This window comes from Vidua chalybeata, chromosome 6, assembly GCF_026979565.1.
Source record: "Vidua chalybeata isolate OUT-0048 chromosome 6, bVidCha1 merged haplotype, whole genome shotgun sequence".
NCBI lineage: Eukaryota > Metazoa > Chordata > Aves > Passeriformes > Viduidae > Vidua > Vidua chalybeata.
This window is the reverse complement of record NC_071535.1, coordinates 3,793,803-3,820,162: the sequence shown is the minus strand read 5'-3', so window position 1 is coordinate 3,820,162 and position 26,360 is coordinate 3,793,803. Positions and strand designations below refer to the sequence as shown.

At 44.9% G+C, this 26,360-nt stretch overlaps 1 protein-coding gene and 1 long non-coding RNA gene across 4 annotated transcripts in view; one reads left to right on the top strand and one right to left on the bottom strand.

Annotated features, from left to right (window-relative positions):
* PELI2 (pellino E3 ubiquitin protein ligase family member 2) overlaps nt 1-20,776 on the bottom strand; it is a 65,814-nt gene extending 45,038 nt beyond the window's left edge. For 2 of the 3 annotated variants that reach the window (XM_053945973.1, XM_053945974.1), the window contains exon 1: nt 20,510-20,776. In XM_053945973.1, the coding sequence (XP_053801948.1) occupies nt 20,510-20,586 (77 nt within the window). In that variant the 5' untranslated portion in view covers nt 20,587-20,776. The remainder of the gene's footprint in view (nt 1-20,509) is intronic. The other variant, XM_053945975.1, reaches the window with a different exon arrangement.
* Nucleotides 20,777-20,971: 195 nt separating this feature from the next.
* Nucleotides 20,972-25,937, top strand: LOC128789830 (uncharacterized). The gene is made up of 4 exons (XR_008431537.1): nt 20,972-21,113; nt 24,042-24,137; nt 25,109-25,226; nt 25,743-25,937. It is a non-coding gene; the product is annotated as an uncharacterized LOC128789830 (long non-coding RNA).
* The last annotated feature ends 423 nt before the right edge of the window (nt 25,938-26,360 follow it).

Genomic DNA, 26,360 nt, shown 5'->3' with positions numbered 1-26,360 from the left:
ACTGCTGCCAAAAGCAGCAGTCTCACCTTTCATTTATTAATTCGTTCCCACTACTTCTCTCCTTGGTTCACATGAAGGGGAAACAAAACTAGATTTATGTTTTAAGTTCAGTTTTAAAACCACATTCCTCACTCTCCAGCCCACTGCAAAGCCACAGAAACACTTGTATGAGCAGCATGGAAAACAGCAGGGAGCAGGAGAGATTCCCCTGGAAGCACTGCAATCCTACAGCTATCATGACATCCACCACATATGAAGGCTAAAGATACATTATTCACCTTTGCAACACCCAGTCCCAGAGCTTTTCACAGCTCCACACTCAAGTCCTGACTAAGAGGAAAACCCTCTGCTGCTGAAGCATCCAGCACTCCCTCCCTTGAACACACATTAAAAAGGAAAAAGTCACAAGTTTATAGCAAAACACAAACAGAAAGCTTCAACATACACAAAGCTGACAACAAAATAAGCGTATTTGTGTCTCCCTTTATATAATATCACTGCCAGTACTTCAGATTTTACACCCTCTTCCCTTGTATCAACCTCAACAATTCATTTTGTGTCTAGTAATATTTCAGCAAAGAATTTTTTAAACATTTTTTTTAAAATTGTAAGAATTATTTCAAGCACATTTTTCTGCATCACAGCTTCAGAAAACAAGCGGTTGCTGTCTGCCAGTTATCTGAGAATTTCAGTGAAACAGAACAGTGAAGTTATTCTCAAATTTCATCTCATGGGGAAGAGTTGCCAAATAGCAAAAGCAAAGCTAAGGAGTACTTCCGTACCAATGGGATACTCCTGGTTCATTTCCTCCTCTGAACTCTGTTCTCTGGTGCTCTATCAGTGTCACAGGTATTAACTCAAATTGAGTTTAGGTCTCAGCTTGTCTCCAGCTGATTGCATGCACCAGTGTCTGTCCCAGAAGCAGCTCCACCACCAGGGCTCTGCTAACCCCATCCCTGTCGGGGAGTCCTGGCAGTGAACACGCGGCTGCTCCTTGAACAGTCAGGGCTTCACAGATCTCTACAACAGATTGCAAGGATCACCTTTAATGCTGGGGTTTCTTGGAGGCTGGAAGGAGGATACTGTTTTATTTATACTGTTTTGTCCTTGTTGCCCTCAGCCCCAGGCACTCAACAAGCCTTGACTGACCAGAAGGTTCCCTTTCCCCACTGCACCTCTGGAAAAATGTGCAGCTGCTTTCTGACCACAGAGTGACAGAAAACAGGGCTGGCAGAGTCACCTGCTCCATCTCCAACCCAAAGGCTTGATCCAGTCGATCCATGACACCTCTGTTTGAGTTAGTCTGGAAGATCCAGGCCTCCCCACTGTGTTTCAACACCTTTAGAGTTAAAATTTTCCCATGCATACAGCAAGGGAGATCCAGGTCAAGCAAGTCTCCTGCACTTCTGGCCAAATCCACCAAAGAGCTTAAACAACCTGTTCTCTCTTCCTTCTCACAGCAGGCTCACGTGCTAGAAGATTAATTCCCATCAGATTTTGCTTTCTTTCTGAAGGAAAATGCTTTAAGTAGTTACAAAACTAAAGTAGTATTAAGTAGAAAGGCTACAGCAATAAACAACTCATGGATAACCAAAGGGCTTCCATCCTTTGATCAACAAAAAGCCACTGATCCAAGACCTTTGGTTTATGCAACCTGGGAGGAAATCCTGAGTGAAAGACACAGTCCCACCTCAGACTCTGCTGGCTAAGACATCTCCATAGGCATAAATGCTTCCTAATCACTACCAGTCGTACAGCTTAACAAAGCCAGTCTTCCCGCAGAGCAAGAAAATCCAAACCAACAAGTTCCAAAGTTCCAAATAATCTCATCTCTTCACCCAATTAAAAGCAAAGTTTTTGCATCTGTGAACTTGATTATCCATAAGAAAGGTATGTTGGAGTTATTAATTGTGGCTATAATCAGTTTGGGGGTGTTTTTTTTTTTTTTTTCCCCTTCTGAGACAAGTGTTTGTTCTTATAACTTGCATTTGTGAAGTCATTTTACTATCATAAAACACTTCAGGAAGCATTCCCTTCTCCAGCACTTTTAGAACACTCGTTGGCACAGTGATCAGCCCTTTGTGTTCACCACAAGCCTTCTCCTCCCCAGCACCAAATTTTAGTACTCCTTGCTTTGTTTACTGCTCACTGTACTGTCCTCCAGCCTTCAAAGGGGCTGCAGTGATTTAGTGAAATGCAGCCTTGCCCAATCTGTGCCATGGCCCCAGATTTTTCAGAGAAAAGGCTGATTTGCATCGCTGGCTCAGTATTAGGAATTACTTTTAATTACTTTTTTTAGCAACCTTTCAAAAGTTGCTCCTACCATCAGGAACCCAGCAGTGAGCTGGCCCCAAAGCCTCACATTACACTCACAGAACTTTTATGTTCACATCCACCCAGCCAGCCCCGTGGATTAGCTGAGCACACAGTAAAAGTTTATGTACACCACAAAAAAAAGCTTTCAGAGGCACCTACTGCAGATCAGATAAGCCAGAACCTACTTTACTCCTTACAGGGAATACAAATTAAGAAGAACCTTATCTACTGGAAACACCACAAGAAGTCACATGTGCAGTAGCTGAGGTTCTCCAGGGTGACCTTAATTATTCCCTGGTGTTCTGGAGCAGAACTGGTCATTCTTCTGGTTCAGGGGGAGAAAGCTATTCCTGGCTGCTGTGGCCTCCTCCTGTTCCCCCCACCTCCACCCACCAAGAGATGAAAGAATCTGGTACCCTACAGATCAGGTTATTATTATTATTTTAATTATTCCACTCCACATATCCCCCTCCAGCACCAGCAGGACTACCCTGCTATTATAACAGCTGTAACATAAGAGTAATAAAAAAATCAAGTTTGATTCAGGATAATATTTATAGAAAATACAGCTGACTAATCCTCATGCATGTTTAGCTTACGTAATACAGGCACTTCAAGAAAAACCCACCTGATCTGTATTAACTTTACTCTATCCAGAAAGTTAAAGGATGCTCTTGGCTTGCAAATACCAAATGGATTGTGTAAGAACTGCTTTTAAATGGCTTTATTTACACCACACATCCAGCTTCCTCCAAGATTCCCAAAATTTCTGGCTATTTTGATACTCTTCTCCTCACTGAGGGGCAGAGGAAGAAATTCTGGAGTAAAATAATACAGAAGCAACCAGTCCTCAAAGACACCGGAGTCAGGGCTTTATTCCTGCAGCTACTTGGCACAGAAAACCAGGGAGATCCATTCAGGAATACAGAAGAGCTGGTGTTTCTCCTGGGCTGGGAGAAACTTTCTGCAGAAACTTCTTCCTACACTCCTTGATTTTTTTGTAGCAAGTGGCTTGTTACTTGTCCCAGATTATTTTTCTGGAAAATAATTTGTTACTTTTGTTTTTGTGAAATTAAAGACAGCTCGGTAAGTAGCACAAGAGTTTGATTAAAAGCTGACACTCTGGAAGAACCCAAGGAACATGCTGATGCAGCCTGCTAGAGCATCAGGATAAGCTTCAATTAAAGCAGTCAAATAACCTGACAACTTCCCAACAACTTAACAGATAAAAACTCTCTAGGTAGGGATGGCCTGAGTCTCACAACATAAAACACAGATAACCATGATATGATCAGGAAAAAAGAAAGGCAGCAACTTTAACAGAAAAAAAACTCCACACTCAAGATATTATTATACAATTCCAATAGAAGTAATATACCAGCAGAGCATTAGAATGCAAGTTTCCCTTTCAAAAAGCAAAGGGTAAGGAAACCTCTTCTTTCATGTAATGATTTCCTTAACAATCCTTATTTTCAACATTTTACTGCTCTCCCCAGCATTCATTTAACACTTTTTATTTCGTGCTTTAAGCCCTTCTCCAAAGCTGCCAGCTAAAACCATTCACCACTGCATAAAACCAGCAATGTTACTGCACAGCAAAAAACAGGGTATAACCTAATCAGGTTCATTTCAAATCATGCTTTTTATTCCACCTAAAAGAGCACAAGAGATGGGCAAAGCACCATGTTTAGAGAATCCTCTTTCCAACCCTAAACCTCTCATAGCACAGAGGAAATGCTGCTCATCTGAGAAGGATCCATAATCTACCAAATGCCACCAGAATTGTTGGATATGGAGTTTGGTTCAATAAACACAGATACAGCAAAAAGCAAGATCTGACTCTCACTGCATTCAAAACAAGTCAGAAAAACACAAAATCCCTTTCAAAACAAAGTACTACAGACAGCTGGGTTTTGGGGCACAGGAGGAAAGAAAGGAAGGAGAATCCTGTTGATCCACACCACCAGAGGCTTAGGAACCACACAGCTTTGTTTGGAAACTATTTACAATCTGCTCAAACATCACATCCAGAAAAGGCAGCAAGTTTCAAAACTGAGACAAATTCGACTTCATAGCATGCAAGGGGACAAGAGACCTCAAAACCCACCTGCCCTGACATTCTGAACACTCTCCCAACCTATTTGTACTTCCCCACATGCTCCAAGGTGCAAAACCAAACTGCTCAAATTTTAGCCTGAGGAATGAACAGTAATAACACCACGTTACAGCTGAAACTGCACTACATTAAACGTTATGGAGAAACTACATTTCACTCAAAGGACCATTTGAGCCATTGAAAATAAAAGCACAGTCCCAACAGTCATTTCCTAAGAAATCAAGTGCTTTCCCTAAAACCCTATCAAGGACTATTTGATAGTTCACATTTTCATAAGAAAAGGTGATAGCTTTCTTATAACTTCAAGTTCACCTCCAAATACAAGCAGTGGCAATGTCATTTTTGTGATTTCACACACAGTACAAGAAGTTCCAGGATGTCTGTTACAGCTTTTTCAAACACTCAAGCATGGCAAGAATCTTCTCAGGTTGGTTTCAGTACCATTTAACATAGAGGAAGAGATAAAATTTGTATCCATTTTGTGAATATAGGTGATCTCACCAGAAGTGCACTGAATAGAAAGTGAGGCACTCAATTATTGCATCCTGAGCTGCAACATCCAAGTCTAATTCCATCAATTTTAACATTCCTTTTAGATTTCCAGGGAAAAAGACACCCTTACGAATGCACAGCTCCCAGTTCAACCCCAAATGCTGAACAGAATCCCAAATATTTGCCTCAGAAACAGAAAGAATTGGGTTTCCTTCTTTGTAGCACTTGCAAGCATTGCTGCCTCTGAACACAGCAGCTTTCTTAATATCACTGATTCTGCATTATATCAACTGCTCCATGGCACAAGCTGTCAAAGGGAAGATAATCTACTGCACTGCCTGCTCCTAGCATGATTAGAGTGGGTAAGTAAAGAGGGAAAAAAAAAATTACCTTTCTGCCTGTTCTTGGTTGGCAAGTGTGTTATGTACCCTAAAATCCACACAGGATAAATCATTCTTCATACCCTGTCTGAAAGAACTACCTGAAACCTACTGGTACAGAGGCATCACAGCACTGCTGTAACTGTGGGGGTTTAAAAAAAAAAGTCTTAATAAACCAGAAATTAGCAGTGCAGCAGTGCAGAGAGCTAGACTTCAATATATCTTCTTCAGACTTAAAACACGCTGACAGCTTACTAATTCACAGCAACCTTGGGTGTTTGCTTTTATCATACTCTATAACAAAGTTAATCAGACATCTCTAGCCAGGAAAATATTTCTGCAAAGCCATTAGGTGTTTACTGCTGATCAGCAGAATGAATTCTGATCTATGTTCCTTCATGACAGTGAAGTCTTTCAGTTGCACACTTTCACCGACAGAATTCTGAGATTTTGTTTCCCTTAAGAGGGTTTCCCAAAATGCTACATAAAATTAACATTGACCTTTCACAGGCCTCAGAAAACACCACTTACTAAGAATGAATCAAAGCAACAGAAGTGATGAATTCCTAATGTTTTTTCACGTCCAAATGCTCGGAGATTCTGATCTCTGAAGAATCTCACTACAGAGCTTTGTGTGGCAGTGCCTGAACAGGAGATCTTGCACTGCTGTGCTCTGCAGATGGGAAGGCATCTCCTCCTCACTGAAGCAGCAAGAGACTTTTATGCAAGACAACCACACAAGACTGTGTTCATACACAGATGCAAGCTCTGAAACGCTGAAGCCACACTGAAGAGATGTTTTTTATAGCAAAACTCTCACTCAGCTCATTTGCAGGGCTATTCCAGCCTGCTTACTTCTGGTTGCACTCTGCAAGCTGCAGTTTCATTCCAACAGATATTGAGTAATGTGCACAAGTGGCACAATGGTTTGTAGAACAGAAAATAAGTTTAAAACCACAGACAGTTCTCTCTCAAATTATTTCCTTTGGAAATCCAGCCCTTTTTCTCTGCCAACACCCACAAAGACAGACAGCATACTATTACTATTTTTGTTCACCAACTTTCAAGAAAACAAGCCACCCCATATGTTTCTCTCTATTTCTCTAGACTCCTTTGAGTTTAAAGGCAAGGACACCCTATGGGGCAAACCAGACCAACAAAACAGAGGATGTGTTTAAAGCAATGTTTCCCCAAATACAGGCCATAATATCAAACAGCATTAGAGGACTCAGAAGCAGCTTTTGCAAGCCAAATGGAAATTCAGCTGTGGAAATAAAGCTCATGAGCCCAAGACTGAAATTGGAAGTGCATTGCCCAGCAAAGCATGACTGCAGGAGCTAGTTCAGAGACACAGAAATCAAGTAATTGATTACAGCTGCCTGGCTCCAGAGATTCCCTGATGCCCTCAAGTTTTTATACCTGACATCACTCTCCATAAGGGCACCTTGGCCATGCTGCACTGTTTCCAGCTGAAGAGGGGAGTGGTACAATGCTGAAGAGCTTTGCAGCCACTGCAGTGCATGAGGATGTGAAAGACTCAGATTATGTCTGTATTATCTGCTTTTTATGTGGGTTTTGCAGATCCCAAATTCTTTGCTGTCCTCCCTTGCCCACCTAAAGGTGCTGCATGTGCATTTCAGAACATAAACCACACATGCCCTTGCTACTCTGTCAATTCTTTGGCATCATACCCATAGGAATATCTCTAAGGGTCTTTCACAACTTTTTCCTTTTCTCTTACAGCCCTATCAAAAAAGAGCATTTGTAGAAATCTCTCAGGCTGCACCACGTTAAGGGGGAGCAGAAAATAAGAATGACATCCAGAAATACTCACACCCCATCAGTTTGTTTCAGTATCTTTGCAAAATTCAGAAGCAAATATCCTGGAACTGCCCATTAGAAAGGAACAAGCCTGAAATCTACTGGAGAGGCATTCATGTCTGGACAAATCCCAAATTCTTCCTTTCAGAGTTTCAGCCAAGGACAAAAATCCTCCACTAGGCTATTTTACAACCACTAGGAAAAGAAGACTTTCCACATCCAGAAAATTTACATGTTTGAGTAACACAGAATACTATTCTTAGCTCTGAACTGAGCTCATCCATGAGGCAAAATATGAGGCTGCTAAACTCCATGAGACATTGTTGACAATTCTCAAAGCAGTTTCAGGTTGTGTTCAAAATGACTCCAAAAAGCTGGTTTTCCAAGAAAAGGCAACCCTCAGTTATTCTCTTCTACACCCAGCCCTCAGTTACCTGGGGTAGTAGAACATTTGTGTCCATTCCCACTCACTCAAACTTGACACCCAACACTGTTATTACTACTGCAGGCAGCAGAGGTGAAGCACTAGTAGTGACAAGGAGAACCATGAAAAAACAAGGAGTTTCATAAGCCAGGGAACCAGCAAAGCATGATTTCCTCTGGGTACACGTCTTGCAGTTGGATTCCTTCTTTGTCTACTGAGGTGACAGCTCCAATTGAAGGTTTTTCTCAGAGGTGAGAATCAGTCACATGGATTCCCTGATGTCTAACAAGGAGGGGGGTAGGAATCTCATTCATCTTTACAGCCTCTCCTCACCAGAGCTCAAATAGCATCAGGAGGCTGTGGAATAAAATCAGTTCAGTGACATCCTTCATTTCCAGTTACAGACTACAACCTCACCTGTCACTACATCTCTCAGTAAATCACGGCGTATTCACCAGAGGCAGATGGAAAATGACTGGGAGAGGGAGCCTGTGGTGGCAGCAGAGCTGAGGATTCAGTGTCCTGCAAGAAAACTGCCTGGGCAGCCAGGAGCAGCGACTGCTTCTCTGCAGATGTGGCATCACCATGCCAAAACTGATACCTTGCTCTGTCCCAAAACCAGATCCTTAAACAGCTTATCCCACACCACAAACAGCAGCAGTTCAGAGGCTACTGATGCCTTGTGAAGGCTGACCTAGAGCAGAGACTGGACAGAGTTACAGAATAAAGTAGGGATTTATTAGGAGGCCTCAATGGATCCACCTTGGGCAGCACAAGAGCCCAGCCAGGGCTACACCCCAGGTGAACCAAAATGGTCACAAAAGGTCACAGGGTCTCACACTACTATAAGTTCTGCTCCATTTGCATATTAGAGCTAATTGTCCAATTATAGCTTTACCCCACGAACCCCTATCCTTCTTGTTTTTCTCTCTTCAGTCCAGCATTGTTTATGTTCTTGGGCCTGAGATCTGGATGGGCTGCCCTTGGTCTCCAGGTAGAGAAGGAATTGTTTTGTCTCCCTATTCTGTGCAGAGCTCACATCCCCTAATATGAAGCCCAGACCTGCATACTAGAGCAGCAGATTCAAACACAGAAAAGCTAAACCTGAGGCATCACTAGAAGCAGTTATGACCATCAGTGAAACAAGCACCTGTTCAGAACTTCTCTAGATTTTAACCGGATTTGTTTATGCCAAGACAAACTGCCCATCTGAACAGTCATCATCTGGACTGTTGTTCTTCCAAAACAAACAATAAATAACAGGAAACTAAAAGGTCCTGTCAAACTCTCTGCTTGCTATACCAGATGTTTTAAATTTTGACAACAGCTGTCACACTGCATAGGTCTGTACATCAAATAAACTCAGTCTTTCTCCAAATACAGAGTAAAGTCTAGGAAGAGAAGCAGGGAAAAAAATGAAATGGGTGTTATCCCTACCCAAACCAGCCTTTAGATTTAATAAAACCAAAGGCTGCTCACAATCACTTACACAAGCTCCACTTAGTTCATGCACAAGTAAGAATGGTGCATGCAGGAGGAGGGAGAACATTCCTTTGTACTCATGGGGACAATAAATGAGTTGTTTTTACAAATTTTCTGGATATTAAAGAGTATCATACATTCTTATCTCTCTTAGTTTAACTCAGCTAAATGTTTTGGTCTCTTCTCTTAGGCATGACAAACTGATCTTTAATGCATTTCTGAATCTCTGCACAGCACAAAGCATCCCACTTGTACCCCCTGACATATTCATAACTAATTTCATCAGCTCACAAAAGTGAGACAGCTGGCTTTTCTCAACTGTCATCTCTGCCCAAAACTTACAAATAAGCCCATACTCCTTCTGGCTTGGGTCTGAATAGAGTCTGCAACTGGACCCCAGCCAACCCCAAATCCAGGTCCTTCCTTCCTGCCTGCCCTGGCTACAGAGTGCCCAGAGGCGAAAGAGCAAATCACTTTTGCCTCAATCTGCTTACCCTTTAACAAAGCATCATTTTACCATTGTTCTCTCTACACCAAGAGATTGCCAGTAGGTAAAGCCATAACACAAGCCAGTCTCCTCCAAAGAGCTGAAGGTGCAAACCAGCAATACGTGATCAGAGGCCAATTCCCGAGTTGAATTTGAAGTCACACTGCACATAATAAACTAGGAGGGTACATAGAGCTTGACTTAGACCCTGCTAATCACTTAAACCCTGGCTTTGCTTACAGAGGGAACTGTACTTTCTGAAGTCTTCCTGCATCCTTACATGGACAGCTATTTGCTGGATAACACCAGTCTCTGCATGCTGGAAACTCTAAACTTGCAATAAAACTGGATATATGGCACTCAGTTTTGCAGCTGGAAGTGGGATTGCACAACCAGAGATAAGGCACAGCTAAGTGAGCAATGGAACTCCAGCATTTTGTGCTCAAACATGGAAAAAGGCACCAAACCCAAGTCAAAAGTTAAAGCTCTTTTGCTCTGACAGCAAGCAGACTGAAAATACTGGAAAAAACCCAGCTTAGTTACCTTTCATAGGCAAAAGAAGGAACATATCCAGAGATTTTGGGAAAGCTCCATCAAAGTATTTTAAATGGGCACAGGGACTCATTACCAAAAAGGGCAGAAAAAAGCATTTGGGTATTAAGAAAATATTTATGGAAATTACGGGAAAAATTTGCAGTGCACATCCCTAAAAGCAAACAAGCAGCTTGCAGTCTCTACCCTGGCACCTTGAGCAAGGCATCTCACCTAGGGAACAAATCCCAGCACAGTCAGTAAGAACAAAGCTCTGCAGCTTCCATGGCCACTGTCCATGGAGGCAGATCCTGCAACTTCCCACATTGCCAGCACCATCCCAAGCGCAGCAGCAGCACCAGTGCTGTTTTGAGGCATCTCTCATCTTTCATTTTCATTCTTCCAGTGAAGCCCAGCCTAAAACAAAAGTGGAGTAAAAAAAAAAAATGCAAGGCTTGTCCATTTGGCTGTTGACAAACTTCCTCCTTCAGTTTTTGCTCTGATGGAAGAAGTTCCTCAGCTGCTCACATGAACCAACACCTGCCTCCTCACAGATGCCATCAACACCAAATCATTCCATTTACTTAATTTGCCAGTAGTTTTTTTTTTGGCAAAACCACCAAGGTGCTGGCAGCCCATTTAATTAAATCTTCTGGCAGAGTCAGATGAGGAAACACTTAAGAAGAATTCCTCTGTACTGCAGAGCAGGGCACTGCCACCTCTCCCATCACACACGGGGTTCTGGAATGGGACTTCTGCCCACTGCCCAGCACACACCAAACTCATGAATCAAAACTCACCCCCTGATGCACTGAGAAACTACTCCAGCAAATTTTAAGATTCAGAATGCAATTCAAAGTAAGTATTGCATGTGTGCTAGCAGGAAGGTTAGGGCAAACACAAGGTAATGAATCCTACCAAGTCTGAAAGATTTGTCTTCAACACCAGAATGATTTTGAAACCAAGTATTGAGCTGCACAGCTATTTGTCTCAGAGGTTAAACATGTACTAGGAGGAAGGCAACTTGAAAGTACAGCAACATTTTGGTTTATTAGTCAATGTTCCATAAAAAACACAGTCAGTCTGTGAGGTGCTGAACCCTGGCACAGGATGTGCTGGGAAGCAGGAACCACGCAGCCCTCGCTATCTTTCACCAGCACAGCGTCTTCTGTGAAAGGAAGACACACACAAACTCTACTCCTGTTTCAAAGGCTGTGCTTCCACCAGCATTAAATCAGACACCAACAATCAAAATGAATTCATGCTGTTCCACATGAAGAAATACAGCTGTGCTTATATCAAAGTTTCAGCCCATTAACTTCTGTGTCCAGACTAAACAGTCCTTTCACTCTTCCTAGGGGCACGTGCTCCAGGATTCGCACATTTGGGCTCCAGTTTATTTGTAACAGGCAAGCAGAGATTGAAGCTTTTATTCACTTTAATTTGTTTATTTTCATACAGTGACTAACTGTCTTCACAGTCAGTCCCACTCTGTCCTCACCCATGACATTTCCATGCCTTAAGAGAATACACCTTAGAAGTTTGAAGCCCAGCTGTTTGTTGAGGCATTGCTAAAGCCAGCCAGTTTGAAGAATAAAGCTCTTTCATGACAGCTTATGAACTGGATTCTAAATTAAAGACAGCACACATTTCTGGGTAAAGAGTAATTTGAAAGCCCACTAAATGCATCATTACAGTTCAGTAAGTGCTTCAAAAAGTTAAAAGGCATTCCTCAAAAAGAAAGACTGATAAGTTTTTGTTCTCAAATTTCTTGAATGTAAAGAGAAAATAAAATAATTCTGCAACAACAGGGGTCAGTTAACATTACAGTACTCACGGAGATGACCACAATGCTTCTTGGCCTTCTCTTTTTAACCTACTATATATGCCAGCTGTCTCACAGCTTTTCTTGCCTCTCCCTACTCCTTTGGGGACATTTTACACAGTACTTGACTCACTGTGCAGCTGCCTGCTGGCACCTCTGGTAAACACAATTAGTTGCTACACAGCAATGTAGCTATATCATAACTAATACAAGCAATAAATATGACAAAAGAACATCAGGTCTTTATTGACAAACACTCAGGGAGGGCACGTGTGGCCTTTGTACCAATTCCCTAGAACAGGAACTTGTGCTACCCAGATTAGGTACAGCCCACATCTACTCCATCCTCCTTGAAACAGAGTTGTATCTACAGTGAGGTCAGCATGAAATGTTAACAATTATACTGTTAAATTATCTGAAGTAAATCAATTCCAGAAGCACAAAACAGAGCCTGCTTGCTTTCCCTCTCTCCAGCAGAAACAAATTGTTATTGAAAGCAGGATGCTTAGGCAGGTCCTTCAACTATCAGCACCTTCACATCATTCCTCATCAAACAGAGCTCATCTCCAAACCACTTTGCTTCTAACGCAACAAACTCTTCAGCTTCGTAGACGTTGTCTGTATCCATTCTCACAACTGCTGTTTCTAATGTGCTCCCTCCAGATGACATTTCTGTTGTGAAACAGAGGAAAGCTTTTAGCTGAATTACTCTCTCTTCTCCATGAGCCAATAACTGCTGTCCTGCCCAGCTGTTTGCCTGCTTCCCAGTGACCTCACACGAGGACTTCCAAGGCTGGAATATGAAGAACTGAGAGAAACTTCATTGCAAAACAGCTGATAGTTGCTATTTTTAGGAACAGAGGTTATGCTAATCAGAATGAGTAATTGTAGAAGCATTGTCTAGGTGAAGACAATGCAAGTCCAGTGTCACCTTGTTTACACATCACTCATAGCCCCATCACACTAAAATGCTGTGTCCTCCTGCCACACGGCCCCTCAGTGACAAGTCTTCAAATACCAAATATTTAAATCTGCTGAAGTTTCACTGTACAGGGATTTCCTACAAGGACTGTCTTCCTGAATCCTAAGATCTTTTAACTCGAGCCAACTGTTTGTGGGAAGGGCAGGAGAGATGTTTATTCCTAGGCAAACCCAAAGACAGGTTACTCTTAGTGCTGAATTCCCAGCACCACAATGCCTACTCAGACTTTAAGAAAACCCTACAAACAGTTTGCTGCCCACTATCCTCCCCTGCTCTTTGTTTGGTTTTACATCATTACTCAGTCATGGACACTGCAGAGACCCAGGGAGAGTATTTGCACAGGAGGTGACATTACAAGGTCAAACAGAGGAGGCAGCACAGAGGGGGCACAGCTGGTGGGACAGCACTGCTCCTGCTCGGCCCTCAAAGCTCATTGATCTCTGCTTTGGAGCCCCCACTGCTCCCAACTGTACTTTTTGCTTAACATGAGTACCAAGACTATTCCAGGCTAGCAAGCAATAGGATTAAAGCAGTCTAATCCCAGATGTTACTTACAGTTTGTTAGACAAGGCATAAATTGGTCCCCTAAAGGACGGGGACATCACTGAATTCAAGACCCAGGACCAACCCACATAAAGCTACAGCAGGAGATGCCTCAAAACAAATATGATGCAAAAATAAGGTAGGCATAAAATTCTGAACTGCATCTTATCAAGAGGCAAACAAGCCCTCTGAAGAAAAGGCAGGAGCCCCTCAACATATTGGTCTATGCAGGTGAAGGGAAGATTCAAGGGCACCATTTAGTGATGTCTTTATAAAACAAACAGAATGAGCAGCTTTGCCTCAGAAGTTTCTGGAAGCAGGCACACTCCCTATGCCACCATCCTCATTCCTGTCCCTCAAGGTTTAAACTCGTGACAAGTCACATGCAAGCTTCCAGTGGTGACCTTGGGACAAAGCAAGAATAAACATAAGGATTTCTGCTGATAAAAGAAAAAGCATCCCCAACACAAATGAGATGCAGGGTATCAAACAGTAGAGGCAAAAAAGGATTTGACAGCACAAAGTACACTGGAAACCAGCTCAAGATCCTTCTTCAAGCTGGGAGCTTAGACCAAATCCTTCTCTACTTCCCTTGCCTTGCTGACCACAGGACAAGTAAGCCACAAGTATGACAGTGCAGAATAACCAGACTGAGATGACACCACAAGAAGCACAAAACAAAGACTGCAAATAACACACCAGAGGAGTCATCTCTGGAAGGTTTCACAGCCACACCAGTCACAAGTGCTCAGGACAAACTGGGAACCAAAGGCTGTGCAGACAATACCAACAGGAAACAAGACACTTCTGTAGGACTTTGCAAACAGTTGTAAAACTTCTCTGCTGGCACCCTGAACCAACAAAGACACCTAGAGTAAGGCACAGGCTCAGCACTACACTCACACACCTTCTCATTAGGGTACAGAAGAAGGAGTTTGTTATCTTAAAGTATCAAATTTATACCTTCTATCACTACTGAGCAAGTCAGAGAGCAGCATTTGTTCTGTAAGTACAAGCCAGCCATAATTTCAGTTTGAACTGGATAATAAATTCCTGACTTCTTAGGAAAAATCTGTTCTCAAGCAACCTTGTAATCACAGTAAAAGAACAGTTAAGAAAGAACATGAAATAGCTGAAGTAAGATACTGCTTTCAGCAACAACAACAACAAAAAAAAACAAACCTTAACAGCCTAGAAAGTAATTTCTTGGTTTATATGCTTATTTTAAAGTAGAACCAAGTGGACTGTTACAGTATTTACCCATTTACAAATTTCAGCTGAAAATGGAAAACTATTCATCCCTGATTCTACCAGGGCTGAAGAGGAACAGCTACTTGGTTCTACACAACAACTGCATCAAAGGCAAAGTCCTACATTTCCCAGACTTGCTTATTCCGAGGAAACTGTTTTCCATATTTTAAGAAAAAAAACCCTAAGCCTTTCACTTCCACATGTGTGACCTCCTGCCTGTACACACCAAGGGGATTAGTTTAACTTCCAGAATTCACTCAGTTTTCTTTTTATAACAAACATTAAACATGCAGACGTTTGATGCTCTGATTTGCTTCAATAAACATAGATTTTAGAGTCTGACGTTTCTGCTCTCTGATTTTACATCGGTACTGAGATGTTGTGAATAAAGCCTACAGCTGGATACAAATCCGCACTCTGAGAAAGTCAAAAGTACTCCAAGGAATAGGATAGCTGCAAAAAAAAAAAAACAACTCAAGTATGTTTTCCTTCTTAAATGAAGCAAAACATTTGCTCTATCCAGCCATACACAAGCTTTCCCAAAAAATCCACAGACCTTTCCTCAGATACAATCCTTTCCACTGTTTTCCTACACTGCAGTTAATGTTCTATTCACACACATTTCTTCTGGTGTTTGATTAATCTCCTTGCAAGTTCTGAACTGACCCTGATGACACATTTGCAATATGCACATATAAGATCCACCATAAACCCAGTGCAAGACATAAAGGTCACCAAGAAGCCATTGTCAATATGAAAAAGAAGAATTAAAAAAAAAAAAAAAGTATCTGTTTCTCCAGAACAGCAGCCTTCCAGCTATGACTGCAGGAGCCAATGACTCTCAGAGAATCATGACCTTGAACACATTTAACTGGTAGTTCCCATGATGTGCTACAGTCACTCCTTTAAATGAAACCTAAAGTACGTTTTCAAATAAGGCTTAACAGCAGAACTCGAGTCACCTAAGCAGTTTCACCAATATATCTATAGCAGACAGAGCAGGAAACCACCAAGTCATTAAACCAAGCCTCAGTCTGGTATCAGCAAATCCATCTATGTGCTAACTAAGTCCCCAGTTTAATTCCACAGCCAGGATGACTCTCCCTCCTCCTTCAGTCCATGCACAGCAGCAAACAGCACTCAAGGACAAGCAGAGATCCCACACTGCTTCTGCATTTGTCAACACCACTGGAAACCTGCACTGGCTTCTTCCTGAACTGCACAGCAAGAGATGAACATGAGTGACGTGAAAAGCCAGACAGGTAAAAGTTAAAAAAAATAGAAATGTGTTTATAAGCAGAAGACACTTCAGAAACTTTATTTACACTGCAAGAAGGTAGTGGTAGTGGGAACTCTGATCAGTCAGAAAAAGACAGTATGAAAAAAACGAATTTAAAAATGCATGTCTCTTTGGATTAACACAAAAAGGCTGTTTCAGATCTAAAGTTGCTTCAACTATAAAGTGGTACATCAAAGAGAAGAGCTTCCCAAAAATTACCACTAAATGTATGACTGTATGACAAAATGTATGAATGTATGACTGTAGGACAAGTGAGAATTTTTGTAGAATCCCAGAATGGTTTGGGTTGGAAGAGACCTTGAAAACCATTCAGTTCCAACCCCCTACTATGGGTAGGGACATCTTCCACCAGACCAGGCTGCTCCAAGACCTATCCTTTTATTCTGCTTTCTCAAAAGGTTAAATTTAAGCAGAACTACAGCCTGTTTATTCAAGGATGTCCAAGAATCCACATTAAACAATGCTCACATAACTCACAGTGGCTAATTTCAGCACTGAAGCCTCCAAATTATCCAATTCCTTTATTTTAATGACAGTCAATGGAAAATTTACATGTAAAATGTTGACAGCAATTTCAAAAGTACTACTGTAACAACACTGATGGACAGCCCTTAGAGCTTTGTCTGATTAAATTAAAAAAATGCATTAGATATTGGAAAATTCAGTAAGTCTGTATAACAAAGTGTTCCTCAGCTGAGGATGCACCAGGCTGCACCTCCTTGCTGAGGAGTAGCAAACACCAAGAACACCTTTGGTTAATAAGAAATATTCCATTTACATGTACACAGCTACCAGAAACCCCATTCAAAAGAGCATTCAATGTCAGGTACAAATCTTTCACTGCTACAGAACTGCACCACTGACTACAGCTCATGTCTCTTTGCTGTTCCTCCTTCAATTTACATCATTTTAATCAAGTGACTTTCTTAAAAGGTCGCAGCTGCCCGTCCCCATCGTGCAGTCCCAAAGGATTTAAGGGCACCAGGCCACTGACACCTGCCTTCAGTGACAGTCACCCCCTGCAGCCAGGGACCAGCTCCTCCACGCATTTAGCAGAAGTGACACTGCTGGAATAAAGGCTTCAGGGCACAATTCAAAGTTAGGGGACAAAGCGGCACCAGGAGCAAGAGGCCAAAACATTAAGGCACCAGATAAGTGAAACAAAAGCTACTGACAAAGGCGGTAACAAACACCCTGACACTATTCGGGTACTTGGTACTGCATTCAGCATCTCCTTAACTCCCTCCAGCCCCGCGTTCCAAGAAATATATAATGAGCCATTACTTTGACAGGACTTCAAACAAAGCTGCTTTCTTTTTTTCTTCAAAAAGAATTAGAATATGAATGTTTCTGCTTCACCAAGAAATCCAGAGCCTTTTGTGAGCAGATGATGCTACGAGCAGATGTACACAAGCAGATTCACAATAAAGCAGATGATCTCTTCTTTACCAGCCGTCTTGACCTGTCTGGCTCGATTTACATAAACTGCTTCTATTCACTACAACATTGATTATGTAAACCTCGGCAAAACCTTAACCAAACATACGCTGCCACATCACTGCCAGCACAGACGTAGCACAGAGCTGGGAGAAGGTTATCAGAAATGTGTTTGCGACACGAAACGCCTCGGGCTTTACTGGGGCTCACACTGAGGTGCAGACTGAGCAATCTCAACTACTGAGACAACAAGGAACGTGCCCTGCTGGGAGAGCCACCTCCTGCCAAAAAAAAACACCTTCCCCTCGATTTAAAGGTCAAGGTACAGCAACCCCACTTTAATACAGCTAAGGCAGAGTGAGAGCAAAAGATAAAGGGAAAGTTTTGTCATCTTAAAAACAGGAGCTCAGCAGTTTGCCAGGTATGCCAATTCCTTTGTTCATCATCCTTTTCACCACCTAATTTAAAAGTCTCACAGTTCAAGACACAAGGTATTCATCAACATCACAATCAAGGCTTTTTTTTTAAAAAAAAAACAACCCACACAGTGTCTCAAAACAGCTTTTTCTTTTCTTTTTTTTAACCTAGCTGCGAGGCTGCTCTATCAATTTTAATCAGGCAGTTGTAACAGGAGCTGCAACAGTACGCTTCTGCTGGTCCCCAGGTCTCAGTCTCACTGCAGGAAGGAGAGCAGATTTACATTGCCTAATTTAAATGAAACTCCAGATTACAAGATTTTAATACAAAACAGGTATTAAGTGGTTTTTTAGCATACTGAACAACTTAAGCTGCTCCAAGAGTTCCTAGTCACAAATGTTGAGTCACCAAAGAGAGGGATGTTTGCGTTATTTATGGCACTACAAACATTTAAGACACCTCTGATAGGACAGGCAGTAACGAACTCCTGAAGTGGCAAAGGGCTCTTAAAACAACAGTCTTCGGTCTGAAATTTAAAAACACAGTTACTGAAGTCATGAGATTTCCTGGATGGCTTCCATCACGTCTACCTAGCCCTACATGCCATTGTGTGAGCAGTGACAGCCAGTGCCCCATTGTTTGAGCGCAGCCACGGGGACACTCTGCTCCCTCGCACAGACTTCTTGTCCCTGGCTGCACTGCAAGGACAACAGCATCTGTTTGCATTTTCAGTGCATCTTACACCTACAAGATGCAGCCTCAGTACTTTCAGAGAACGGCTGAAACTCAAACAGGACCTAAACCCAGCCATATACATTTTATTTCGATTTTATTGGCGTGTTTCAACGCACACAGCTAAGATCAAGAGCCCAGCAGAACCGATAAGCCGAGATCAATGCGTCCCCATATTAAAGGCAAAGCGCACCAGACTCTGCCAGGTTAAGATCAGAGCCAAAACATTTCGTACTTCTGTACTTTCAACTGCTGCTAAAAATAGTAAAGCAACAGAAAGGAAAATGCTTCCAGCTGTGCACAAAGAGCCTCTGCAGCACAACATCAATTTATGCACTCTAATTTAATTAAAGATTCTGCATTATACTATGACTTTATTGTCAAAGACAGTGTTGCACAGCTGAGCTCATCCTCCACCGCCACAACTGAAACAGTAAGAGCGTTTCTTTATTAAATTTAGTGTGATATGGGTATTCCTCACGAATCAAGGGACTTAAATTCAAGGATTTCAAGTACCAGCTACGCCACGTTCGTGACAGCAGCTGTGCTTTATTCCACGGTAACTGCATCTTGACCCAGTCTCGTGACAGGAAACATTCAGCTTCCCTTAAGGAAAAAAGGTGCACTACTGGATACGAGTACCCAGCCTGGACTGCTCTTTTTCAAACAGTTCTTCTGCAAAGGTGAACACGGCTCTTTAGGAAAGCACCGAAACAGAACAAAAAAATCCCTGAGAAACTAGAACAGGGTTTTCTACGACCTTGCAGCAAATCTGTACCAGATTCTGGGGGAGGCTGAGTAACGCAGCGAGGCTGTGACCGCGCTGCTTCGCGGCTGCCTCCAAACCTTTCCCTTGTGTTCAGCACTGAAAAATTACTCCATTAACCACGTATTGAACTACCAAAATTAAGCATCTCTTCTGAGGTTGGCGAGGGCTCTCAGCAAGCACGGCTTAGACGCTTCTCTCTCATCTGCTTCCGCGGCGCTCAGCAGAGCGGCTGCGAGCTTTAGCAGCAGGGCAACAGCGTAATGCCAAGCGGATTACTTTAAGATCCATATCAAGCCGAGAAAATAAACATTTCCACGACGAATCTGAATATAAGCGCTTCACCCTCCCCATCCCAAAGTCATCTCCCTGCCATCTGCAAGGAGGACGCCGTCTCCCGGAGCCAGCGGCCGAGGGACGGCGGCACCGGCGGAGGGACGGGGCCCGCAGCGGGGAGCGGGGGGGTTTGTGTGCCATATCCCGCATCCCCAGGCCCCGCAAGAAGTTTCTTCCCCAAGCCGCGCCGCGACCTCGACGCCCGAGAGCGGCCGGACCTCGCTCCATCCGCCCGTCCGTCCCTCCGGCACCGGGACCCCGCAAGGGCCGCGCCGCGCGGGCCCCTCCGGCACCGGGACCATCCTTCATCCGTCCCTCCCTCCCCGCTCCCCTCCGGCACCGGGACCATCCCTCATCCGTCCCTCCCTCCCCGCTCCCCTCCGGCACCGAGTCGCCGCTCCATCCCTCCCCGCTCCCCTCCGGCACCGGCACCCCGCAACGGCCGCACCGCGCGCCCCGTCACGCACCGGGACCTCCCCCCACCTTCACTCCTCCATCCCTCCCCGCTCCTCTCAGGCACCGCGACGCCCTTCATCCATCCCTCCCTACTCCCCTCAGGCAACGGGACCACCCCCCCCCCCTCAATCCATCCTTCCCAGCTGCCCTCGGGCACCGGGATAACACCCCCCCCCCCCCCCCCCCGCCTCCAGCGGCCGCGCCGCGCACTCGGCCCGGGAGAAGGCGGGAAGCGCCACGCGCCCCCTCGCGCCCCCCTCCAGCCCCGAGCGCTCCCTCGCAGCGCGGAGAGGCGGCCGGCGCTGAGCCGGCGGCTGGGAACGGGCAGCCCCCGCCGCTGCCGCCGCCCCGGGACCGCCGCGCTTCTCCCCCCCCCCCCCCCCCACCGTCCCCGGAGCCCCTGCCCAGCACTCACCCCAGCACCACCAGCTCCCCGTACTTGACGGGCTCCTTGTTCAGCGCGCACAGCTCCTCCTGGCCGGGGGAAAACATGGGGCCGTCGCTGCGGTAGCACCGGCCGCCCCCGTCCCAGCCGCCGCGACGGGAGCGCGTCCCGAGCGGGCTCCGCTCCGCTCTGCGCCGCCGGCCGCCGGCAACGGCCACTACACCGCGGGGGGCGCGGGGGGCGGGGCCACCGGGGGGACGGACCAACCCGCCGCGGCGAGGGGGCGGGAGGAGCGAACCGGCGCCGTCCCCCCCCTGCGGGGCTGCGAGTGGCCCCGCCCTCCCCGCGCCCATTAACGGCCGGCGGACGGGGCGGGGCTGGGCGCGGGTGCGCCCCGCCCCCTCCCGCGCTCCGCGCGCCCCCCCGCACATGCAGCAGTGGTACGGCCCGGCCGTGTTATGTAAACATAGAGTAAAGGGGGCCCGGCCGCTCTTAAAGGGGCCGCGCAGCGGCGGCCGCGGCTCGGGGTCACCGAGGGGTCCCGAGCGGGGGCTGTGGGTCACCTCGGCCCGGGCTCCACATCGCCTGTGCGGCTCCGGGATCCACGGCGTGTCTCTAGACCCCGCTGCCCCAGGTTTGCGTGACTGCGGGGCCGCGTCGCCTCCTGTCCGGGCTGGGGGTTCTGAAGGAGCTCCCCGCGATCCCTGCAGGGCCCCCGGGTCCCCTCCGGCCCCTGAGGGAGCGGCGCGGCCGCCGCGCGTCCCCTTCACCGTCCATGGGCTGCCGCCGTCAGAGCCTGCCCTGGCGGTGCTCGCCTGTCCCACCTCCCGTCCCCCATCCCTGGAGGTGTTGTGGAGCCACATTCCCGCCTCTTCTGCCCACTGCCTCCTTCGGAGGGGACAGAAGTTTCTGAGGGGACAGAAATGCCCTCGCCCCCTCTGTTCTTTACTGGCCTCTCAGGTCCTTCCCAACCCAACCCATTCGATGACTCCCAAGGATATTTTTGTGCCTCGCTGTCTGCCCCGCCACCATCCCCTTCTCTCCTCCTTTGTCCTCTGCACCCGACTAAAGCCCAAAACCAGCAAAGATTGGCTTGCTGCTAATCCGTGCTGAAGATAGAAACTCTCATTAGCTGGTATTTGAGGTTTCCAACCCATTATCAAAGACAAAAGCAATGGGAGCATCCGGCTTTGCTGAAGAGCATCCTTGGGGCCAGCACAGTCACAGCTGCTGCTGCTGAAAGCTTTCCCTCTGCCAGAAATTGTATTTAGCTATTAATTTTACTGGTAATATTATTTTTCTGTCATTCCGGTGAAGAGGTGAAATGGAAAAACACAACCAATCTCGAAGGGCTGCAAAATGGAGATCTTCCCAGGGGCTGTGTGAAGGAGACAAGATTTTATTGAAGACAGGGAGCTGAATTATTATAGATTTATCTTCTTTATTGCTCTAACAAAATAGAAAAGAAAGCCAGGCCGTAAGTCACTGTCAAAGGAAACAAATAAATTCCCAAAAACAGCGTGGAAAACAAAGCTCCTGGCTTCATCCTCTTCAATTTCTGCATCTCTCCCCTGAAAGCAAGACCTTCCCAGCAGCCTGGCTTTCACATGGCATTAACAAACTCCAGTAATCTTCCAAAAAATGCTCCCAAGTGGCTCACCTCAGACGGGTTTGCACAAGTCAGTGATGGGTCTGGACTTAGAGCATCTTTTACTGCTCCCACCTGGGGATGGAGGGATGAGGAAGGACCTTGGAGGTCTGAGTTTGCTTCTCTTTTCCACTTCCTCATTTTCTAACACTGCTCTTTTTGGAAAACAGGGGGAAGTTGGGCAGCTCTGCACCCTTTTCCCAAACCTGCAGGTTTTTTTTTTTCCCAAGCACACAAACCAGCGCATTTGCTGTCGTTAAACACAGAAGTGACTCCCACTCCATGACTACAGAAAATGCACTGGTTTGCACTGCTGAAAAAAATTATTAAATACAGAAAATGCTCTTCTTGGTATTGCTGAAAAATGAATGTGCAGGGAAAAAAAGTTCCCAGTGGGATTCCCAGGGGAATATTTACATCTGTGGTGTTTGTAGGAGGTGGATGAGCTGTGCTGGGGTGAGGGGCACTCACCTGCCATGGACCTGTGGTGGGACTCTGTGACATAAACCCTGAGCTTGGGCTGATCCATTATTTTTTTTTTCCCTTGGAAATGTGCTTCATTTGTCCATGTCCAATCTCTTCATTCTGCCCACGGGGTGTTTTAGGCTGAGGGAAGATCAGTCCCAGCCCCACAAGGTGTTCTGAGGGCTGTTGAGTCTTTTCTTGCCAAATTTTAGGTTTTCTCATTTCAATTCCCAGAGACCAATAGCTGCCAGCACTGGAAACCTGCTTAGAATTGTTTAATATTTAAAATTTCTATGTTTTGGCTAATGAAGCAGAGCCAAGAGGAGGCAGCAGCTGTGCCCACGTTACACAGCTCCCTGTGCCACACAGATCCCAACCCCAAATCCCAGCTCCTCTATTTCCCCCAGCTCCAAAAAATTCCTTTTGCAACTGGTACGAGCAACACTTGGCTGGCATTTTTCCCCCAAACCCACTGAAATAATTGAGAAATAAGCCCACAGCTCCACTCAGCTACTTTTCAGCTCAAAACATCCTTCCCTTTTGGATTTGGGGTGTCTCAGGGTGGCTTTTCAGGGCACTGAAGGGAGGCTGGGTTGTTTTCCAACCACAAAAAACTAAAAGTGGGAGTCACAGATAACTTGGAGCTCCTTCTGGGCTGCATCAACACTGAAAGAGGGATTTTGCTCCCAGGTTTAGCACAAGCAGCTGCTTGGCTGGATGGAGGAATATCCAGCCAAGCCAGGCAAGCATTAAAAATCAATGTTTGAAAAAAAAAATCCCAAACATGAAGAAATAGTACATGCCCATTTATTTTTAAAAATGTAATAAAAAGTTATTTTAAATGCAGGAAGATTAATAAGTCTCTAATTCAGCAAAGTACTTCCAGATGTGCTGGACTCGGAGTGTATTTCAGTGCTTTTATGAATCAGGGCTTAGGGAATGGGCTTCAAAAGTACTGAAAGAGGTTTTTTAAAGTAAAAGAGGGGAGATTTAGATGGGATATTGGGGTGAAATTCTTGGCTGTGAGGGTGGGGAGGCCCTGGCACAGGTTGCACAGAGAAGCTGTGGCTGCCCCTGGATCCCTGGAGGTGTCCAAGGCCAGGTTGGAGCACCCTGGGACGGGGGAAAGTGTCCCTGCCCATGGCAGGGGTGGGATGGGATTCCCAAACCATTCTGGGATCCTGTGAGTCTAAACAGCCCCTGAATCACACCTGCAGCTTTCCACTGCACGTGGAACTCATGGCACATGGGATCAGAGCATAAATTGGGATAAAGGTTTCCGTTCCCACTCCTGGTTCATAGAGAGGTTTCCAGGCCTGGGATCAGGTTTATGTTCAACCATCAGTGGGGATGGTTTGGGCTGGGAAAATTAAAATCTGGGGTGGCAACAGCCTGGATTTGGTGCTCCAGGGAGGTGAATAAAAATTTAATTTCTCTCCTTTCTCCCAGGAAAGGAGAAAAACTCTCTCAGCTCTATGGTTGGGATCAAGCAGGTATCACCTGGGTGGGTGATACCTTTCAGGCTGGAAAGTCTGCAGCTGGCAGGTGAGTGAGGGTCTCAAGCAGCCACCAAGTAGAAATAGCAGAAGAAAGTGCAGCAGGTGTTTTAAAAGTAGATTTGATAAATAAATTACAGGAAAAATAAGATGTGATTGCTCATATTGATGAAATACCAAGATTAGCATGTTTGGGGGAGCCTCTCAGTCCATGTTTCAGGGGTTCAGTGCCTAACTTAGGTCAGGCTAAAACAGATTTCCTTTTCCTTACCCCTTTTGAGAATCTCTCCTCTTGTCTTAATTTTCCACCACAGCACGTAATGGTCTCGATTCATAGTACAACCTAAAATTTAGAGAGGAGAATTGCATTAAAAAATAAGTGGAAAAGCTAAAAGGATAAAATACTTTCAAATACCCTGGCAGCAGCTTAAAGATATGGTACAGGCTCCAGCTAAATATGTAACACTCCTTAATAAAGACCCTGAAGGAATTTTTAAAAGCAAAGAAGTTAAGTAGCAGAGTGGGGAAGGCTATTAGGAACAAAAAAGATAGCTGTCAAAAATGAGGGAAATGGAACATAGCACAAACACTGGCAAATATAAAACCACAGCAAGGCAAGGGGAGAAGATATTTCAGAGCAGTTTACCAGAGGCATAAAAATGCTCATAAAAAAAGCAGAGACAGAAAGTCAACCAGGGACTCACTGGGACCAGCAAGCAGTGAAAGTGAGAAGTTTGGGGTGAAATAAAACACTGGTGGGTCGAGTGAATGAGCTCCCCATGTGTCTGGGCTTGAGACTCCCACAGGAAAACCCTCCTTTTCTGCAGTAGCTCTGATGAGCTTCTTAAATACAAGAATAAGAAGGTAAATTGGCAAAGGAGCAAATTTCCAGAGGGAGATGTCACTGGCCCAAGACTTGGAAAGAGATTCAAATACAATATGAGTAATTGTATAATTACATTCCATAAAACATTGTATAAATATATTCTTATATATTTGCATTTGTACAATTCTGTGAAGGGTTGCACTTGTCTGCAGGATGAGAAATAACAAACTTGCCACTGAAGAAGCAAGTTTAAAAACTTATAAAGTCAAAGTCTGACCTGCACTACACAAATGAAAATCCAGTGGAGTTCAGGTAAATATGGATTCCTGACATGCACTGGGAAGATCTGATGCACCAGGGGAAGGGCAATAGGAAGCTTTTGCAGGAAGAAGTCGAAGTTTATAAAGCATTCACACCCCTTAAAGCAGTCAATGAATATGTTGGAAGAGGTGATTGCATGTGTATCACATACCTGGGGTTCAGCAAAGCTTTGGCACCACAAGAGCTGTCAAAGAGATAAAAGTTGCATGAGATAAGGAAAGGGCTGCATGGATTAGCAGCTGAGGCAAGAGAAACCAAAGGCTGGAAATCAGTTTTCATTTTCACAGTGGGGAGAGGTTATTGCTGGGATTTTGTGGTATTGTGGGGCCTTGGCCAGGCTGGTGACTTCTAATGGGAAAGTTTGCTGACAAGCCAAAAAAAACTTTAAGCTGACTGTAAGGAGTTCTAGAAGGACCCAGCAAGAAAATGTCCAGGTAAAGTAGATAGAAGATGACCTTAGCCATATCTGCCTAATGGCTGCCTCTAATTGAGCTATTGTCATTCCAGGTGTGACAGGCACTACAGGTCCTTCTCTTGGAAGAGAATGATCTAAACCACAAAACATGCCCAGATGCTTCTGTAGGTCTTTTACAGCAACGTGGGTTATTCCAGAGGGATGTTCTTTCTGCGTCCCTTTTCCTGTGCCCCACGGCCCCCTCCTTTCCTGGAGCACCAGCACTGTGCACTCACTTTGCAGCTCAGTTCCTGAAGGACTTGTGTTAGCTAAGGGGCAGTAAAAATAAACACATTTTGTGTGTGTCTGCCAAAATCAGAACACTGGCATCCCAAATCTTGGTATTGCCTTTATTGCACTTTCCCCAGGAGGATTCAGGTCCAGCCACAGCTCCCAATTCCTGCTGAGGACCTTGCAGCCCAGAGCCAAGTCTCCTCTCAAATCACCACATCCCTCTATCCTATCCCAGCTGCTATTTTGGGAATGGACTTTTGCTCTTCAAGATGTCACCCCTTTTTCCTTTTTAATTTTGCCTCCATTGCAAAGTTAACAGGAACACAGTGGTGGAATGCAAAAGATGGACACAGTTTCCCTATAATTTACTTGTAACTAATTTAGGGGAAATTCTGCTACTCTGACCTTTATCCCAGCAGACAGAGCTGGTGAATATG